Genomic DNA, 20,741 nt, shown 5'->3' on the forward strand with positions numbered 1-20,741 from the left:
TTCAGTTCTTAGTTGTTGTTCTTTTTTTTTTAAATCACTATCAGTGCCATAACAAACATTGCAACACATGCTAATTTTGGACAGATGTTCTCTATGAATGGGATTGACCTGTGCAAGGGTAGGAGGATCTTAACTCTTAGATTCTGCTAGATTGCTTTCCAAGGAGTTTGTAGCAATTTCACACTTCTATCAGCACTGTAGTTCATTTCTTCCAAGCCTCACCAACATTGGTGAAACTTCAAAGGATTTAAAATGCTCAATCTGTTGTGTGAAAAAAATGGCATTTCATTGCTTTAATTTGCAATTCTGTGTATGAAATACACCTTTTTGTGTATGTTGGCTCTTTGCATGTCCTTTTCTGTGAATGGCCCTCTAGGATAAAATATTCTTCTGCACACCATGTACAAAGGAAATTCCACATAAAGATCGAAACACAGCAAAGTCAGAAGAAAAAAAAATGCCAGAATATTCATATCAGTGAGAAGAGATGCTTGACAGTTTAAACAAGATAAATCTATATGCCACAAAAGAATTAAGGTAGATTTGAATTTATAACCATTAAGATTTAGTCTTTTGCCTTACAGGAAAAAAAGGAAATGATAGATTGCATCATATAGTTTTGTGTTTTGTTTTTTTTTTTTTTTTTTTTTTTTACACTAAATGATTAACATTCCTGATACAGGATTCTCTCAAAAACAGATACAGTACAGGCAAAAGGAAAAAATAAAAGGCAGTGATTTTTTCCCCACCCTGACTCAGTCTGAGGATTCTAGTGTTTAAAATATAGACAGAGTACATGTTTACATCAGATTGTTGAATAGGAGGTGGGTCTCCTATATGAGGTGCCCCCTCCTCCCATCTGTTCTCTGCCTATAGAGCTTCTTGGCACTTGGGTCTGATTTCCTCAGGTGGTGTGTGGTCTTTGGTAAGCTTCATACACCTACTAATCACATTGTGAGTTTCCTTTTGACATTTCCCTCCAGCCTTCTCTTTCAACTCTGCAGCCAACTCCCAGCAGCCCCACGGTCTCTTCAAGTCCATAATGAATATTCAGAAAATTCTGTACACGGAGCAGGGAGCCCCACTGAGCACCATTCACAATTTCAGGTATACCCTACAGTGGAAGGATCACATCCAGTTTTATAGTTTAGAAATTGAGTTTAGGAAAGGCACTTGTGGGGGCACCTGGGTGGCTCAGTCGGTTAAGCATCCGACTTCAGCTCAGGATATGATCTTGCAGTTCGTAATTTTGAGCCCCACATCGGGCTCTGTGCTGACAACTCAGAGGCTGGAGCCTGCCTTGGATTCTGTGTGTCCCTCTGTCCCTTCCCCCTCTCAAAAATAAACATTAAAAATTAAAAGAAAAAAGGCACTTGTGTTGCTTTTATATACAGGATTTAAAGCACTTCCTTATATTCCAGTGTAGATGTGGAACACCTGAGAGTTTGCAAGTACTTTGTAAGGCCTAAGGTATTAGATAGCAGTCTTTGGACCAGAATCTTCTTTAAATCTACAGTTAAAAATAATCTGATCAGTGGGAGCATCAGAGACCCCTTGCTCCTTATCCCTTACTTGGAGACAGCACAGCTCTTACCAACTACCTTCTGCTATAAAGCTACTTCAGTAAATCAGCATCATTCAAAGCCCTGCCTTGAATAACATCCTCAAAAAGACCTTTCTGCCTTATTAGTTCCCGCCTCCCCTGAATAGGTAGTACCCTAATATTTCTTTATATCACAGTTGTAATTAAGGTCTGCCACCTCAAGTGGAGTAGAAACACAATGAAAGGACCACATTTTTTGGTGGGATGCTTAGCACAGTGCTAGGCTCATAGCAGATAATTAACAAACCTACATTGAGTAAGTGAAAGTCACAGTATCTTAGATCATGCCTCTTTGTTCACTCGTACATAGTCTAGCTCTTTTACGGGCTTCACAAGAATTGGGGCTTTGCCCACCTTATTTATTCCTAGGCCTATGGATTCCTAACATCTGGAACAACTTGGAACATATAGGAGCTCAATGAGAATTTGATAAATATAGGTTCCACTATTATGCTTTTGTTGGCAGACTTGAAAGTGGTGATCTCAAAATTCCATCATTTTTCAGAACTCCATGAATGGGCATGCTCACAATAGTTTCTACATATGGTACTCTCCCCTTATCCTTGTTTTCAGTTACCTGCAACCAACTGGTCTGGAAGCAGATAATCCTGACAAATCCTCAGAAAGGTCAGTAGTGTTCATAGTGACTTCACAATGCCCAGGGTCATTGACCCCACTTCAAGTTATCTCAGAGGCAGTTGGTCTCCCATTACAAGAAGGGTGATTACAGTACAGTGTTTAGAGAGGGACTGCATTCATCTTTTATTACAGTGTATGTAATTCAATTCGGTTTATTTTCCACTTCTTATTGTACTTAATTTGGAAGTTTACCTTTATCATAGGTATTTATGTACAGGAAAATAGGTCTAGTATATGAAGGGTTCAGTACGATCTGCAGTTTCAGGGCTCCAATGAAGGTCTTGGAACATACTTCCACAGACAAGGCAGGTTACTGTGCTTAACTTACCTACATGTCTTTAATACCACTACATTATAAAACATACACAGAAGTTAAAGGATGAGAGTGTTGATAGGTGTTAGACCATTTTTTTTTCTGTATGACAATTTGTTACCCAGAGTTACACTGCAATCAGTCACAAAGTTAGCTGCAAAGCTAATCTTTCCAATTTTCTTTAAGAAAACGCCTGGGTTTTAAAAGGCAGAAATCCCTTTAATCAAGGTTCTAGAATGCAGGAGTGAGAGGCAAAGAAAAATGATTTGCCAGTGATTGAAAAGTAGTTTTTATTCAGACGTTCTTTTTCTTCTAGTTTTCAGGTTGAGATTACTGGGAAGGGAGAGAAACATCCATAAATCAGAGGAGGTCTACTCACAACATGAGAAGCGCAAAGTACTGAAAAGTATGAATTAAGGATGAGGAATTTTGCCTGACAGTGGCATAGAAAAGTTTATGCAAACTTTTCTCAATCCATGTCCTACAGAGACAAGATGAAATAGCCCCCAATCTTCTTTGGCAAATCAGAAGACATTCAACCTAGACTAGGTTCCAGTTATGATCATGGCAGCTTTGAAGAGAAACTGATGGTTAAGAAGACTACTAGCAAGTATTTTTCCTGAGTTTCTTAAGATATGAATGGGCTAGCTCAGTCTGGGAAAAATACATCTAAGGAATAGATCTAAAAAGTATAATGGATTTTCCCTCCAGTCACTTCAAATGTGTTTTTCCTGACCCATTATGTTACCTTCTAAATGAAAACCTAAACACAAATTGAATCCGTGTGGTATGGAGACCACCAAATTTCTATTTGAAAGTCTACTTACACACACATACCACTACGATGCTGGTTGTTTCCGACATTATTCTAAACTGAAAAGTCTCAAGTCCTGCTCCTGTGTTTTCCAGTTTCCTCGGTATCTCTGACACTCAGCAAGGCAGCCGCTTTGGCCATTTAATGTTTCAATACCCAACCATCTCATTTTTGCTCAGAACTTAAAAAATGAGCATGTCCGTTTTTCTTTTCAGTCATTAGTTTGGCACTGAGTGCTGTGTTAAGTGACTGACTTCTGATTTTTATTTGTAATGCTTCTGGAACTGTTTTGGCATAACAGAAGCTGAAATCCTTATTATTGCGGGATGGGGAGATTTACACATGTTAAAGATAAGTTTTTTGCTGAATGTAAGTTGTTCGTACTTCATACAGAATTCATAAATATAGGAAGAAAAAAGTCACCTGTAACACTGTTACTTGGGTCATAACAATCACTTAATATTTTAGGGCATTTCTCCCGAGTTAACCAGATAAGAAATCCTCAACTTGACCTGTTAGAACAGTTCTACATCCTGTTTTCTCACCATTTCAAATTGTATCTTGAACCCTTATAATAGGCACATTCCATAATATGTACTCTAACCCTTTTCATATTGTTGAAAATAGATGTAGCTTCCTAGGTTTTGATGAAATTGGTGATAAACCTCTTTCCATACACTAAGTATTTACTCACATTTCAGGTTATTCCCTTAGGAAAGCTTGTTAGAAAGGACACTACAGAGGATATATTAGTGTTGAAAATAGCTTATGTTTATGTGTTAGGCTCGGTCCTAAACACTCCACGTATAAATTTAATGTTAGTTCAGTCTTACAGATGAGGAAAATGAGGCACAGAGATTAGGTAACTCTCTAAGGTTACACAGTAAGTGGAAAAGCTGGGATGCTTAACCCCAGGCTGAGGATTGAGCTGGTGGCTCCTAACCTTTATGCTGTATACTCTAGTCACTTAAATAGGATCTGAGCAGATCCTTGGACTTGGAAGGAATAGACCATTTAACTGAATCTCTGCGTGTTACAGAAAGGCCCAGAAAAATTAAGTGACCAAGTCAGATAGCTAATAGCAGATCTAGAATTTACATGTCAACTCCTCATACTGTAGTCCAGAACATGCTATTCTAAGCATGGTCCATGAACCACAGCATGGGCCCCACCTGGGAGCTTGTTAGGAATGCAGAATCTCAGGCCTTACCCCAGTCTTCCTGAAGCCAAGTCTGCAGGTTAAGATCCCCTGGGGATTCATCTGCTCCAAGTTTGAGAAGCTCTGGCAATACACTGTAAACTTGATGAATTCTTGGTATTTCAATGGAAAAACTGCATGTAAACTGCTAGTATTTCCACAGCAAGAAAAAAAGTTCTCAAAGCTTATACTAGGTTGAACCATATGAAATTGTTTCAGATAGACGGATATTGGTACCTTAGTGTGGTTCAACTTCAGTGGGTAGAAAAGTAACAAAACTTACAGGTATTGGCAGTTTGTGTAGAGATCAAACTTAAGAGGTTCTTTATTCCCAAAGAATAGGTTACTCGGGAAGGAAAAAAAAGTAACAGACAATTACAGTGCAAAGTGAGAAGTACTACTGAAGAGCATTCTGAGACCTCTGGAGAAAGTTAAGGGATATTCTGGAAAATACACACCAGGGAAGAAAACAATTATTTGCCTCTATTAAAGGCAAAAAAAAAAAAAAAAAAAAAAAAAAAAAGGCAGGCATGCAAGCCTTAGTCAAAGGTTTAAATGGGCACCACTGTAAGCTTCTCAGCCTAATTAAAACCAGTTGGTTAAGAATATAAAGGTGCTCCACAAAGTTTGAGAGATATCAATTACCATTTGAAAAACTAAGGACTATGTTATCCTTCATAGTGATAGCAGGTAAGGAGAGTTTACGCGTCTTACCACTTAGGGTGCATGATTGTCATGGGCCCTGCTTTTGTTTTTATTTTTTGAAGTTAACCGGTATTTTTAGGTGGGGCGAAATGAACTGATTTCCATTGTACTATGAGAAGAATACTAGGAGTAATACTTCACGATGCAATGCATTTACCAGAATCTGAATAACCTATAAATAAGTGGCATGTGTTAAATATAAAAGCCTTTAAGTATTTAAGTCATTTTTTATTTATAGCAATCTTACTGTTACAGAAATGAGACTGGGCCATTATATTGGTTTTGCATCTTTACACTGGTTTAGAAATACTTAATGGGGGAGTTGGGGAGTTGGTTGAATTGGTAATTCCATTTTAGCATTTAACTTTTTTTTCCTCATAAAGAGGCCTTTTCTAGAAAGAACCAACCTACTAGTTGCTGGGCCCATGGTAAGCTATTCATCCTGTAGATGTTCTATAGAGAAGTTTCATTAAAGGACAAAACCAGATGCTTTTTCACATACACATGCACCCACAAAGGCCAAGATGATGGCAAGTCATTTGGCAGGTCATGTTTTCTAGAGAAACCATTTTCACTACTGGAAGGTAATTCTCCAACTTTGGGACCTTCTTACCATTTCTCAGTTGGTCCTCATCTCCTTCTTCCACAACTCCTTAGCTCAAGTCAGACTTTGACAGATAGAAATCCTCACAGAGACCAATTTCCTCACAATTTCTAGCTAGACATTCAGATTTTACTAAAACTTGAATACTGCCATGCGAAGCATGCTGAACTCCACTTAAATGCTGTAAATTTGAGGACACTTTGAACCACATGGCATTCTATTTGATCAATTCTGTCTGTTCAAATTTTCATTGTTAGATTAACAAAAAAAAATTTTAACGTTTATTCACTTTTGAGAGAGAGAGAGAGAGAGAGAGAGAGACACACACACAGAGACAGAGCATAAGAAGGAAAGGGGCAGAGAGAGAGGGAGATGCAAAGTCTGAAGCAGGCTCCAGGCTCTGAGCTGTCAGCACAGAGCCCGATGCAGGGCTCGAAGTCACGAACTGCAAGATCATGACCTGAGCCCAAGTCAGACGCTCAACAGACTGAGCCACCCAGGCGCCCAATTGTTAGACTTATTTTAAAGGAAGCTAACCTGTATTCTCCAGGGCCATTTGGTTTTTTGTGGTGCTTAGAATTTATACAGAGATCTGAACGGGTTAACAGTATAGGAACTGCAAACTTACATTCTTACTGCAGTTAGACAAAGAGGAGCTAAAAGGAAATACATGGACCATAAAATTGGAGATAAATCGGAAGGCCTTTGGTTCACAAAAATTCAAAGACTCAAGAGGTTAAACTCAACATGAATTGAGGACTTAGAAGTCCTGTGTAATTTTAAAGGAGTTCACAGGTTTTCCTTAGAGAATAAAATGACAAAGTCAAGGATTACTTCTCTAAATTTGGTAAAATGGCAATGGCTAACAAAAGTTGACCAGCTGGTGCCCATTCTGGCAACTATACAGGAAATAGCAGCTTGGCCTCAGATCTCCCTAAAATTCAATGCTGTTAAAAACAAATTTTAAGAGGCTGAGAAGCAAAATATCTGTGACCAAAATTAGGTAACCATTTGAGTGATACCTGAAATGCATGGAACAGGGAGACAATGACAGGAGAGTGGGGAATATCACGCAAAGGTACATAGAAGTGGCAGCTCTCCAGATCCCCACATTCCCCCCCCCCACCCGCCCCCCGCAGCCCTGAGGGGGCAAATGGTTTCTATTTCTCACTACTGTCTTTATCATTATGAAATCTGGTCTGGCAGAACTGCCTGCAAATGTCAGCAGTTGAATTCCTAAATTTATTAGTTTCCTTCCTTGCCTGCCTTCCCCAATCCTTTCCTACCCCCTTCCATTCACCTAAACTTCTACTGAACATGCCAAATACTATTTAGAGACTGGTAGAATACAAAGGAAATCTAGCACCTTATTTTCAACTTGCTTGTACAACAATTTTCTTCCTTGAAAAGGAAAGATAGGACACCCACCAGAAGCTACTAATACCCAGCAGTCTGTTGGTGATTGCACTCAAGGACAGATCAAGTACTATGGGATCACTGAGGGGGAGCAATCACAGCTGATTGGTGGGATCAAGGAACCCCTGTCTGAGGAGTAGTGTTTGAACTGGCTCATGAAAGGCAGGCAGGCTCCAGAGGGAGGGAAAAGGAGGGATTACCCAGAATTGTGGGTCACAGAGGAAGAGGTGGAAGGGACTGTGAAAGGTTTTACAGTATAAAGAAAAAGGAAAGAGTTATTTGAAAGGGAGGGGCAGGGGGGAAAAAAAAAAAAGTAACTACTACCATCAATAGCTCAGTTGCAGCCATGCCCACTTGGTGCTTGTTTTCCACAGGGGTTCTCAAACATTATGCTTACAATATGTTAAAGCCCATATTGCTAGATTCACCCCAGAAGTTTTTTGTTTTTGTTTTAATGTGGGGCAGATTCTGAAGCAGACTCCAGGCTCTGCACGGTCAGCACAGAGCCTGAAGCTGGGCTTGAACCCACGAGCTGGGAGATCATGACCTGAGCCAAAGTCAGAAGCTTAACTGACTGAGCCACCCAGATGCCCCCACCCCAGGAGTTTCCTCACAGGGAGTTGGGGGAGGGGATTAGTGGGTGACATGAAAATCTGCATTTCTAAGTTCCCAGGTGATGCTGATGCTGCTTGTCTGAGGACCAATGTCGAAGGATATATGGCAAACAGGCTATTTGCCATTTCTATTTGCTATTTCCTCTGCCTGGAAATTTCTATCCTCAGATATTCACATGGCTCCTAGGCTTTTATTCTTTTCTCTTGACATTCTTTATCCCTGATCTACGCTTTATCTTCATAATCTTTATCTTAGCACTATGGTTTAATTTTTTGTCATCTAATTAGAATGTAAATCCAGGAGGGATTTATTCACTAGTGCCTAAAGCAGTGCTGTCATTCCCAGCACCTAGATTTCTGTGTTCTTAGGTTTTAAAATAGTACTGGGCACATGGTTGGCACTCATAGTGTTGACTAGTATCAAACAAAACCCCTAGAATAAATTTAGTCCAAGAGGTAAAACACCTGTCCTCTAAAAACTACCACTGAATAAAGACACATATTCCATGCTCATGAATTGGAAAAACGTTGTTAAGAAGTGTCCATACTACCCAAAGCAATCTATGGATCCAGTGCAATCCCTATCAACATACTTTGTTTAAAAGAGCTAGAATACTAAAGTTTATATGGAACCACAGAACACCCAAATAGCCAAAGCAATCTTGGGCAGGGAGGGGGGAAAGGGACACAAAACTGGAGAGATCACAAGATCAGATTTCAAGATATACTACAAAACTATAGTAATCAAAACCGTACGGTACTAGGGCAAAAACGGACAAGAGCAACACAACAGTAGAGAACGCAGAAATAAACCCACACTTACGTGGCCTACAGACAAAGGAGGAAAGAATATACAACAGGAAAAAGATGGGCTCTTCAGCAAATGGTGCTGGGAAATCTGGTCAGCTATTTAACAAAGAATGAAATGGACCACTTCCACTCACACACCCTCAAAAAAATAGATTGAGGGCCTAAATAGGAGACCTGAAAACCATAAAAATCTTAGAAGAAAACCTAGGCAGTAATTTCTTTGACGTCAGCCTTAGCAGTATTTTTCTAGATCAGTCTCCTTAGACAAGGGAAACAAGAGCAAAAACTATTAGGACTCCACCAAAATGAAATGCTTAGCGCAGCAAAGGAAACCATCAACAGGAGAAGGCAACCTACTGAATGGGGGAAGAAACTTGCATGTGATCTCTTCCCATTATGTATTTTAGATAGTAACCCATTGAGAATACAACTCCACAGAATCCCAGGATAATCTGGGTCATCTTTGGAGATAAAGAAAAAGGAAATAGAGGGTTATTTGAAGGGGGAGGAGCAGAAAGAAAAAAAAAAAAGTACTAACCATCAATAGCTCAGTTGCAACCGTGCCCACTTGGTGCTGGGATTATCCCAGAATAATCCGATTAAAAATAGGCAGAGAACCTAGATATACAGTTCTCCAAAGATGACCTATAGGTAGCCAACAGACACATAAGAAGATGCTCAACGTGACTAATCAGGGAAACGCAGATCAAAATCACATTGAGAGCTCACCCCACACTTATCAGGATGGCTAAAAATCAAAAAGATGTAACAAGTGTCGGTGCGAGTGTGGAGAAAAGGGAACCCTCATGTGCTATTGGTGGGAATGTACACTGGAATAGCCATGCACCATAGTTTTCAGAAACTATGGAGGGTTCTCAGAAAATAGAAATACCGTATGACCCAGTAATTCTTCTAGAGATCTACTCAAAGAAAAGGAATATACTAAGGAGATAGATGTACCCCTGTACTTATTACAACATTCAGAATAGACCAGATATGGAAACAACCCCATTGTGCATTAAGATGTGATGTGTACACACACAGGAATATTTGTCAAAAAAAAAATGGAGGAAATCCTGCCATTCACAACAACATGGATGGCCCTAAGGTTATTATGCTAAGTGAAAGAAGTTAGAGGAAAAAAAAGCTGATTTCACTTATGCATTGGAATCTAAAAAACAGAACAGAAACAGATTCAGATACAGAGGACACACTGATGATGGCCAGAAGGGAGGGGTGGGGGATGGGCACTATGAGTGAAAGGGCAAGGCTTCTGGAGGCTTCTGGTATGGAATAAAGAAGTCACTGGGATGACACGCACAGCATAGGGAAATAGTTCATGATATTGTAACAACATTGTACAGCGACAGATGGTAGCTACACTTGCTCTGAAGAGCAGAGCCTAAGGTGTCAACTTGCCAAATCACGATGTTGTACACCTGAAGTTAATGGCACTGTCAACTATACTTTGAAAAAACAGCGCTGACTGAATAACAGAAATGGTCTTGGAAAGAGGTGGGACAGGGACCTATGTGGTTTGAGTTAGAGAGGATGGAAGCTGAGAGAACTCAGGCTCTACACCCACATCACCTCCATCTCCTCAGTAATGCTATGCATCTCTGCTCTTATTAGCAAAAGGTTTGGGGTCCAGGATGGGAGGAAGGGAGGTGAAGTAGAGTAAGGGCTTGAATTAACTGGGGAGGTTTTACAAGAACGATTATGAAGGCAAATTAAGTTCTGAGGGGATGAACACCCTCATTTTAGGCAAAGGAAGCCAGGCAGGCTGTATTTCTCTCTGAAACGCAGAAGTAGTTTTTCTATCCAATGGTCTATTAAGATGATTTTCTACTTGTCATTTGCAGTCATTCCCCTTTTACTGACAGAGACCTGAAAATTCACACGGGAGAGTCCAGTTCCCCGTGTCCTGCTTTTCTGTCCTGTAAGTCAAGGGCATAGAATAAATTTTTTCATCAAGTTTCTTACTCCAAACATCTTGCTACACAGGCTTGTCCCAAATGCCTCTAAACTTCCATATGTTTAGTAATTTTGATGCCAAGTAAATTGCAATCACATCATCCACACGTACCTTCCATGGAAAAAGGACTGATATGGTTAGGGTCTTATTACAGCCTATCCTACTACAAACTGTGTCTTCATTACTTTCACAAAAATCTCAAGTGGGAACTTAGACATTTAGAGGATTCATGAATTAGATAAGAAAACCTAGAAGGTAGATAGGGGATGTGAAAACATGGCAAATGAGGTCACAAGTACAAGTGGTCACAGGTGAAGTGCAAAAATAAGCATCTGCTGAGGAAACCTCTATGGTACCACACATTCTATCATTTAGCAGTTGGCAATAGAAGGCTGAAGTGCCTTCTATAAAAATAGAAAAGCCACCTGGGTGGCTCAGTTGCTTAAGCATCTGACTCACAGTTTCACTCAAGTCATGATATCGCAGTTTTGAGAGTTTGAGCCCCATGTTGGGCTCTGTGCTTATAGCACAGAGCCTGCTTAGGATTCTCTCCTCCCTCTCTGTCCTTCCCCCCACTCACGCCGTCTGGGTCTTTAGAAAGATAAACTTGAAACAAACAGAAAAACAAAATACAACGTGTATGTTAAAGGTCCAGAAAGAGCAGGAAGAGGGTGGTCCATCTGATACAGTCACATTTTCATGATCCATTCACATCATTGGACTAAAATCTCAGCCCTCAAGAAACAGACCCTGCTGCTCACTCTACCTTGAGTACTTCTAACCCTCCTTGGGGATAAGGAATAAGGCATCATTGGTATCGCTGGTACTTGCTAAGCGTAGTGGGAGGAGGAAGGATGGAAGGACTGAAACGATGGAAGAGGACCTCCAATCCTTAGGTAACTGACAGGAAGAGGGAGAAAGGAGCCCCATTTTTTGGCTAAGATGACATGGAGATATTCTCACAGATCTTTCAGTCCCAAGAAGATGAATCAATTTTATAACTGGTTACCTACATGAGAACCTTTCCAACTAGTATTAGACACTTTACTTAATACTCTAGTTTATATCCCAATTTACAAAGTACTTCATTTTGTAATATGTTAACAGAGGACACTGGGTAAAGGGTGTATGGGAATGCTCTGCACTATAAAATTTAAATTTAAAAAACAAAACAATCTTTTATCAGGTCATTTAGGTCTTCATAGGACCAGGACTTAAAAAAAAAAAAAAAAAAAAAAAAAAAAAAAAGAGGAAAGAAGCCAGCTAACCCAGTGTAGAGGAGACCCAACTCCATTTCTTATGTACAGTGTTTCTCTTCTCATTCCTACCACCTGACATGAAACATGGACATACTCCCCTACCTTTAGTAAAAGCAGGAACAAAACCCGTTCCACTAGTTGTCAAGTCTCTACTCCCACTTCCCACTTCATGGATAGGCTTCTTGAAATTACAGTCTACACTCCCTGATTTTCTCACATACCATTTGTTCCTCAACTTATGCTCTGGATTTCCCTCACCATTCATTCCACCAAGAGCACCTCTAAGGAGAACACGATTTGAGGTCTTTAATGGCCAAGCCAATGGATACTGCTTTGTTGTATTTAATGTGACTGGCCTCACCTTTCTAGAATATTTCCCTGGGTTTCTTTATTGGCCTATTTTGTTTCTCTGACTGGCTGTCCCACCCCTCAACCCCACTACCCGGTTCCACCTTGGTTTTGGCACTTTGTTCTTCATGTAATGAGTGCTTCCTAGATGTTCCGTTATACACTTGTGGTTAAGAAATTATATTTATACATAAGTTACTGGCATATATTCCACAGCCTAGAGAGCTCTTGAGCTTCAGAGCCATCTATTCAGTTGGGCACTTTATAGTTACCTCAAACTACAGAGCTGAAGTACTTACCTTCTCTGCAAAGAGCTCAGTTCTGTTACCCAATCCTAAGGATCATTTTACACTATTTCTGCTTATCTCCTTTAGTTACCCAATTGTGAAAACTATGTAATTATTTAATTGGTTCCCTCCTTTCCTTTTGATTACTGTCAGAAGCCAGGCTCTGCCACGTATTGCTGTGGTTACTAGGATATCCATTCTTTTGGCTCCAAATCTTTAGCTTTCAAGTCTTCCCTTCTCAATGATGGCAGAGGGAGCTTTCTTCAGGAGGAAGAAAAAAAGTCCTCTAAATTTCCTTTGTAAAACTCTTGATTAGCACCCTGTCATCTTTGGGAGAAACCAGAACTCCATATTATGGGACATAAAGGGTTTCATGACCTTGAAGGCTTACCTCACCTCTCCTCCCTCCCAGAGAAATGGCATTTTGGCCATAATTACTCTGATTTTCTAGACTTGGACTGAATGCTCACCTGTAGTTCTTTGCACAGGAAATATATTCTCAATGCCTCGAAAGCCTTAACCTAATTTCTATTTGTTCTTTATGACCGAGAGGAGAGCCAGGTCCTTGGACTCCCAATCATTCAAAAGAAAAATGTAAAATATCTTGCATATTTAATAATTGACTTTGAGTCCAGATTATCTTAACTCCTCTCACAGCCAAAGAGCCTTTTTTGACTTTCTCCACTCTTTGTCCTAGATTAAGTGACCTTCTCCTGTACTTGGTCAGCACAGAGTTTTGTCTGTGGGCACAGTGATGCCAGAGTTGAATTGTTTACTTGCCCAAGTTACTCATTACGCCATGCACATGAACTGCTCCTTTATCTGTAGTCCCAGATGAGCAGAGGGCCAGATACACTACAAGTATTTATGGAAATGAAATGAAATCCTCCCTCATTAAGCACTTCTCGGCCTTGCCAAATCCCTTTACTTCATCCCCAATAACCCTAGGGAATAGGGAAGACTAAGATTTCTGGATTCACCAAACTGTTTAACAGTTAGGAATGCTACAAGTCCCGCCCAGCTCTGCAAATCTTATTTTGAAGCTGGGCTTCTTCACATATTCAGTAAGGGGACTGAGCTCTTATTTTGTGGTCTCTTTCAGTTCTGACACTGACTTCAAAACCATTTACAGAATAAAAATGCACATTTTGAATCCACATGAAGTACAGAATTATAGAAGCCCATCTGGATACACTACTTTAGAAGAACCAAGTAGAAGGGAAAATGGGTAGGTAGTTATTAAGTATCAGGGTGACCATGGAGAGATGCTGATTTCCTAGTGTGTTCTCCCCAACACCCCCCTTCTCCACCTCCAGCCATTATTTCATAGTCTTCTATGCAGCCAAAGGCCTCTAATCAACTGTGGCCAGTAGGGAGGGACATTAAAGGACTGTTGTCTTAAAGGAGAGTGACTGACCCTTTCTATGGGCCTGCTGGCTGGACTCCAAGAGCTAGAAGATTCACTGAATCACACTTGGGAGTGTTGAGCATGGCAGAGAGACAGGACAGAGAGCCTAGTTCTCTGGTACCACCAACTATACCTGCATGGATTTCTAAAGAAGAAATTTCTTGTTTAAACCATCGAGATTTGGGGTTATAGAAAAAGAAGCCTACAACTCAACAGTATCCTCAATAACAGATAATATTTTACTATTTTCAAAGTACATGGAGAAAAAAAAAAAAAAACCAGTAATTTTGCCTAAGACAGCCACTTAGAAGTTTGCTTGAACTTTTAGTAAAATCATTTATGAAATTTACTACCCAGAACTACCTGAAAACTTCATAGTTTACATTCTACTTTATCCTAAGAAGCTGATGCCCAGAGGCAAATCGGGCAGGGATGTTTGGCAATGCAAATTCTAATCCTATAAACCAGTCATCTGAGTGCTCATAATGAACATAACAAGTCACGATACATTCTCTGATCAGCGGTTCCATTTACACAGGCAAAAAATTTAATGCTTTATGTAGCTTTTACAATATAGACTGAAGTTCTGAAATAGTAACCTCCTTCCTTGCTTTTCAGGGAGTGGAAGTGATTATGCTTAATGGTATTACCCAGAATGTATCTGGGTGCCATACAATAAAGGCTCCATTATCAGATTGGGCTCCAAGGAGAAAGTGGTCCAGAAGCACATAAAACACTTCTCTTTCTACTAGCTCAGTGACAGAGGGAATGCAGATCCCAGACAGGCAGTACTCCATGGGGAGCTCAGGTCAGAGGAATAGAGACCTGCAGCATTGCAAGCAAAGCAAGAGGCCTCAACACACAGAGGAGACTGCAGGGAATAAAGCTTTGGGTATAAACAGCTGATAACCAGCACCTACAAGTTGCACTTTGATCTAATGCAGAAGGAAAACTAAAGTTATTCTCCCGTTTATAAGGGCCAAGAACTCAAAGGAACTTCCAGAGAATACTGAAGAACTATTTTATTGGCCACATGCTGACTTGTGAAGAATAGGTTCAAAACCAGCCTTAAAACCCACTGTACATCCTTAATTCCTAATGCCCCAAATCTGTATCACATTTCAATCTATCATTCATGATCTGAGATGGCTCATTCTTGCTTTAGGCCCTCATGATGAATGGAGCCTACCTGTTTTAAGGATGAAGCAATGCTGAAGCTATTTCTCTGACCTGATATAGAGGAGTCTCGAGGCTGAGGAAGAGTGAAATCAAGACAAGAGGACCAGGGAGACTGACACAGAGGCCTTGAAGGCCAGGCAAGGGATTCTAGATTTGATGTGGTTGGCAACAGGGAGCCACAGTAGATCTTGGACTAAAAGAGGAACACAGTCTTATTTTAGGAAGATCATCAGTGTGATAATGGACTAGATAAAGGTAGATCAGGAGAAAACTACCTTAATCTAGGCAGAGATAAGGAAATCCTGAACACAACTGGTAGCTGTTGCAAAGGAGAGGCAAGGACAAGTAGGATACTTTTTATAGGAATATAAGGAGCTAAATTTGCTCTCTGAATAGTTGAGGACATGAAGTAAAGCTCATTAAAAAGGCAAATATAGTGAATAAGAAGGCTGAACCCATGATTTACCATCCAAATAAGGACCCTGCTCAGACTGAAATGGGGCATTGCCAATTACCAGGCCAGAACAGCAGATTGCCAGTCTTGGGCAAATCAGGATTTCTGACCATCCTACCAGAAAAGAGCTTTAACTGCCAACAGAGGAGGACTCAGATTTGCACAATCAATTTGATCTCCAACTCTAGCCCCAAGTTTCTGGAAGTTAAGGACATTAAAATGAAGCCACCATCCAGGGTTAAGAATAAAAAGCTGTGCTGTTGAGACATTTAGGGGAATAACCAGAGAGGTAAGGTGGAAAATACAAGGCCTCTGAAATTCAATCTATGCTACTGAGTCACTGGATTTCTCAGTTATCTCTTCAATAAGTCACATCCCAATTGGGAACCTCCTTGCTTATAGCATTTCAAGGACCAAATGGCTTTAAAACAACCACTACCACCCCTTTATTTCCTTCAAGTCTTCCATCTCCAGATCCTATGTCCATGAAGGACTAGTGAAGTTGACAAGTTACTAGGGTGGGGGGTGGCAGTGGGGACAACAGGGTTGGGGCTGGGTATAGCATGGACCCTAAGCAGAATGCACCAGCTGGCTAGTGGGCTGGAACCAGTCCTGCACACATGTACCTATGGTCATGGGAAAGATACTTAGTCCTTGAAGCTGCTCCCCTAAGAGGGGAAATAACCACACAGAGACAGGGGTCTTCAAAATGTGCAGGGCAGAATGAGGAAGGAGTGTGTGAGGTCTTGGCAGGCAGATCAATACCAGTGGGTTCAAGATCTTGGCAGCAGGACATATGTTCTCTCCGACCCAGCTGAGCTATAGCAGGGCTGGGGGACCAGAAATAGGCAAGGCCTGGAAGAGATTTCTATTCCTCCCTTCTCGGTTCAGAGATTACTTCAATACTTATAGTCTGATCATCCCATACAACATTTATACATGGTCTACTAAGGTTGTGTGTGGGGCGATTTTCTTTACTAAGCTGAAGACCATCAGCATGGACTTTGTTGGTCACGGTTCTTGGCACAAGGTATTACTTGAAGGAAGGCACACATCCCTGGCTACTTTCTGTGCTTTGTAGTGACCATCTAAAATTCCTTCATCTTCCATTTCCTATCCCTTATTAGAAAAGCAGGTAGACATCAGTGACTCCTCACCCTAGATAAAACTGAAGGTTTAGTTGTGGTTCTTATCTACATAATCCATACCTTATCCTGAAACTAGCAGTTCCCCAAACAAGGTTAAACCTTCAGTTTTCCTTAAGAGCAGTTCTTTCCCTCTCCCTCCCTTGTATCTAGACAGGGGATAGTATGAAATAGAGCTTGTCAGGTCACGCCCAGCTGGGTTAGAATCCGATCTCTGCTCGTATAGTGACTTTGGGTTAGTTAGCTCTGAACTTGGGTTTTACCCAGTCTGTACCTCATTTAGCTTATCTGGAAAACAGGGATACCCAGAATTACATGAGGTTGTTCAGAAATTTTTAAAACAGTTGATATCAAGTATTGGAAAGTATTAGCTACTTTATTACCCTGTTAACTTAGTGTCAAGAACCATACAATAACCTCCTACTGCATTCAATCCTCACAATTTGAGGAAGGTTTTCCGATTATCTCCATTATCCCAGATAAGGAAACGGAGGGTCAGAGAGGTTAAGGAGCTTGCCCCCAGGTAACAGAGCTACTAACAGTGGCAAAGCAGAAATGGAAACCCAGGCAGTTGAACTTCTGGACTTTTAAACGTTACGCTCATTGACTGGCACGAAGAAGATACTGTAGTTCTTAAAATCATACCCACTTTGATTTTACACCATTTCCAGAATTTGTTTCGTGGTCTTAGAGTATACGCACACATGCGCACAGATTTCAGGTGATGCACAAGATACTTGTTTTTTTGCTTCAGATATAATCACAGAACCAATAAGTCTGCTTCCAGGAATTCATGGCAAGGAGAGAAAAAAAAAAAAAAAAGCAGTGTTGCTTGTGTAGGAATCCCACTGACTGGTGTTAAAGACAGAGATGTTCGACTATGGATTTGTAATCCCTGAAGTCTTCTGACAGTATCCATCAATACCATTTGAAATTTGTGTACTTGGCTTCATTCTTTTTCTACGTATTAAGATTTCTCTTGTAAATATGTAATACAGCTCTTTAAAAAGGTATTAACTTTTGTCAAGTTTTCCTGGTCTAATTCCTCCCCCACCCCCAGATGATTCAATTTGCCACTTACTAAGCATTATACAATTGGCATTACACAACTGTTACTAGTTTATGTAGAAAGAGGACTGAGCTCATTAGCTGCACTCAGGAAGCATGCTGGTCTGCCTGGAGTGTTCTGTTTTATTCAGGTAGAGAGTCCCACAAATGATAATTGCTTATTAGATTCAACCAAGACATACAAAAATGATTTACTAACATTCAAGAAATAGGGGTGCTCCAGGGGTGCCTTGGTAGCACAGTTGGTTAAGCATCTGACTCTTGATCTCAGCTCAGGTCATGATCTCACAATTTGGGAGTTCGAGCCCCTCATAGGGGCTTAACTATTCCACCAGGTCATCCATCAGGTTTTTAGTGTTTAAAAAAAAAAAAAAAAAAAAAAGTATTGCGAGAGGGAGGGAGAATCCAAGCAGGACGCGAGGCTCAATTTCATGACGGTGAGACCCTGACTGGAGCCAAGGTCAAGAGACAGCTTAACAGACTGGCCACCCAGGTGCACCTTCATCAGGTTTTTATTTGCGGAAGAGCTAGACTTGCACAAAGTAGTTCCTGAGTAAATAAAGCAAAATAATCCCAAACCAAAGTGGCATTTCTGTCTTTGGTAAGGAGAGAATGAGAATAAAGCAAAGTTAAAACCCATTTTTGATGGGAGTGTTCGGAGACACTCCTGGTTTTACAGCAACTCTAGGCTTCCACAGTGATGGACAAGGCTACTTTAAGTTTTGAGTGTTTCAGCTTTTTCCTCCAACTTTCAGACATTTGGTAATTTATACATTTGGGACTAACTTACATAGCAGCCAAAGGGAAAACAGCAACTGAGGCTTTCACTGCAGAATAGACAAGGTAGTTCAGCTTCCTCCAGGAAGGTTCCAGTGGTAGCAAACCCTAAAGCCAGGTCTCCACTATTGGAGTCATTTCCTCTAAGCGGCACTTAGGGAAGTGCACACACCTGCTCCGCTGAAGCAGGTCTGGGAACTTGGTCAACACCACATAACTGAGATAATCAAGAACAGGGCCACAGCTGAATGGAGGAGCAATCCTAGGTCACACAGGCCCCAAGATAGATTATCACCTGGTCTGACGCCAGCCAGGAGAGTGGGTAAATTCTACAGCCGGGCCTGTACCACCAGTCATTAAACATGGTTCCCTTGCCCAGATCTCCAAGGGCAATGACACTACAGAATGTAAAGCCTATACCATGTGTCTAGGAGTCTGGAAAGCAGCCTTCAGATGTTCATGGCTTTCTGTGCCTCCCGGGAACACCCTGGTGTAAAAACTGGGGATTGAGTTATCTATAGCCCTTATCTCAGCCAAGGCCTCCACCCCCAGCCTGCACCCCCTAAAATGAAGGACAGCTTTTCTGAACTTTCCTCTGCAAGCACTGTATTCAGGAGACACCGTGAAGGCAGTGCTTAGATTCTTTGAGCAAGGGAAACATTTGCTTTCTCAGGGTCATACTTCTGAACTCTTCTTTACAGCATTCCTGTTAAAAACAACTTTGCCTTAAGATCCCAGGCACTACCTGGTCCTAGTCCACATCCAGGTGAAAAACTTTCCTCAACTGGTAGTTATTGAAGGATTGGGCCAAAGATCCTGGTTTTCCTCCTCTGTAAAATGCAGTTGAACTAGGTGAGCCATCGAAGGTTCATTCCTGCTTTAAAAATGCAGCAATGCCCTAACTTCCAGATTCAAAGAACCACCCCCCCTGCAAATAGGAGCAAAGCGCTTGCCGTATATTCCACAGCAAGCCTTCAGAATAAAGTGCATAGTCACACTGCTTTATACGCAGCCCTGGGCCTCCTTATGAGAGGCAAACATGAAGTACCCTAACCTGTGTGGGGGTGGGGAGGTACCTCATTGTTTTCCCCGTTTAAGTTCCTCCCTTGAGAAAAATACGATAGCTTCACAATTGGCTACTTTTATTCTGCTTATTTTGAGTTGGCTCATTTGCACTGTTCAGATTTGAAGATCTAGTAACTACTCCGTAGGTTAGCAAGTACGCCCGCACACTCTCGCGCACTCTCGCACACCGTTCTCAATCACTATGGAGTTTCAACCACTCCTGTGTACAATTCTGAAGAAGTCTTCATTTTCAGGTCATAGTTCACATGAAACAACAGCATCTTTCCTACGGAGCATCAACCAAGGCAAACACCGCAAATACTGGCCATGGCTCCTCCAAGGACAGAATCTCATTCAACTGCGGGCCACAGGCTGGCACACTATCAGAAGTATGAAAAGCTACAGTTGGGACCGTCACATTCTCTCAGTGAGCTAAACCCAAGAGCCGGGAGCTGCACGCACATTTTACGTTAGGTGACCAGGAAAGTGTACAGATTCACACAGAAACCACAGACGTGGGGGAAAAAAGTGAGGCATGTTCAGGAGCAAATCAGCCCCCTCCTCCAACTAAAAGCCATATAGGGAATGAAAGTCGCTCCACTCACCCAGCGTAGCGGTTGCTATAAAGGTGGCTGTGCCCTGGTTGCAGAATCTTCAAAAAGAGCAGGGAGAGAGGCAGAAAAGCAGCTGTCCGGCTCCTAGGCTTCCGGAGGAACGTCATGGTGTTACAAGGAGAGGAGCTGAAAGTTACTTACAGCAGTCACCCGAGGCTGGAGGGAGCTCACAGTGCCGCGCCCCCCCCCCCCCCCATGGGCAAATGCTCTCTGGGAGGGGGTGGGGGGAGAGAGCTAAGAGTAAAATGTGACACTTCTTTCCAGCCACAGGGGTGAAAAAAAGTCTAAGCAGCCGAGGAAGGGAAGTTGCCATTAAGACTTGGTCTTGGGACGAGAAGCAGCAGCACGCACTGCCCAGCCCAGCAGCTGAGCCTGATCCTCAATCAGGCTCCCCTAGAAGGGGCTGGGCCTCCCCTGTGCTGACTCATGGCTGGGGTTCCCTGGGT

The 20,741-nt window shown here is 41.5% G+C and overlaps 1 protein-coding gene and 1 long non-coding RNA gene across 3 annotated transcripts in view; one reads left to right on the forward strand and one right to left on the reverse strand.

Annotated features, from left to right (window-relative positions):
* Nucleotides 1-20,624, reverse strand: part of CPA6 (carboxypeptidase A6) — a 364,246-nt gene extending 343,622 nt beyond the window's left edge. For both annotated transcript variants that reach the window (XM_042924104.1, XM_042924103.1), the window contains exon 1: nucleotides 20,287-20,624. In XM_042924104.1, the coding sequence (XP_042780038.1) occupies nucleotides 20,287-20,402 (116 nt within the window). In that variant the 5' untranslated portion in view covers nucleotides 20,403-20,624. The remainder of the gene's footprint in view (nucleotides 1-20,286) is intronic.
* LOC122211028 lies at nucleotides 2,288-3,363 on the forward strand. The gene is made up of 2 exons (XR_006198428.1): nucleotides 2,288-2,375; nucleotides 2,872-3,363. It is a non-coding gene; the product is annotated as an uncharacterized LOC122211028 (long non-coding RNA).
* Nucleotides 20,625-20,741: the final 117 nt, after the last annotated feature.

This window comes from Panthera leo, chromosome F2, assembly GCF_018350215.1.
Source record: "Panthera leo isolate Ple1 chromosome F2, P.leo_Ple1_pat1.1, whole genome shotgun sequence".
Lineage (NCBI taxonomy): Eukaryota > Metazoa > Chordata > Mammalia > Carnivora > Felidae > Panthera > Panthera leo.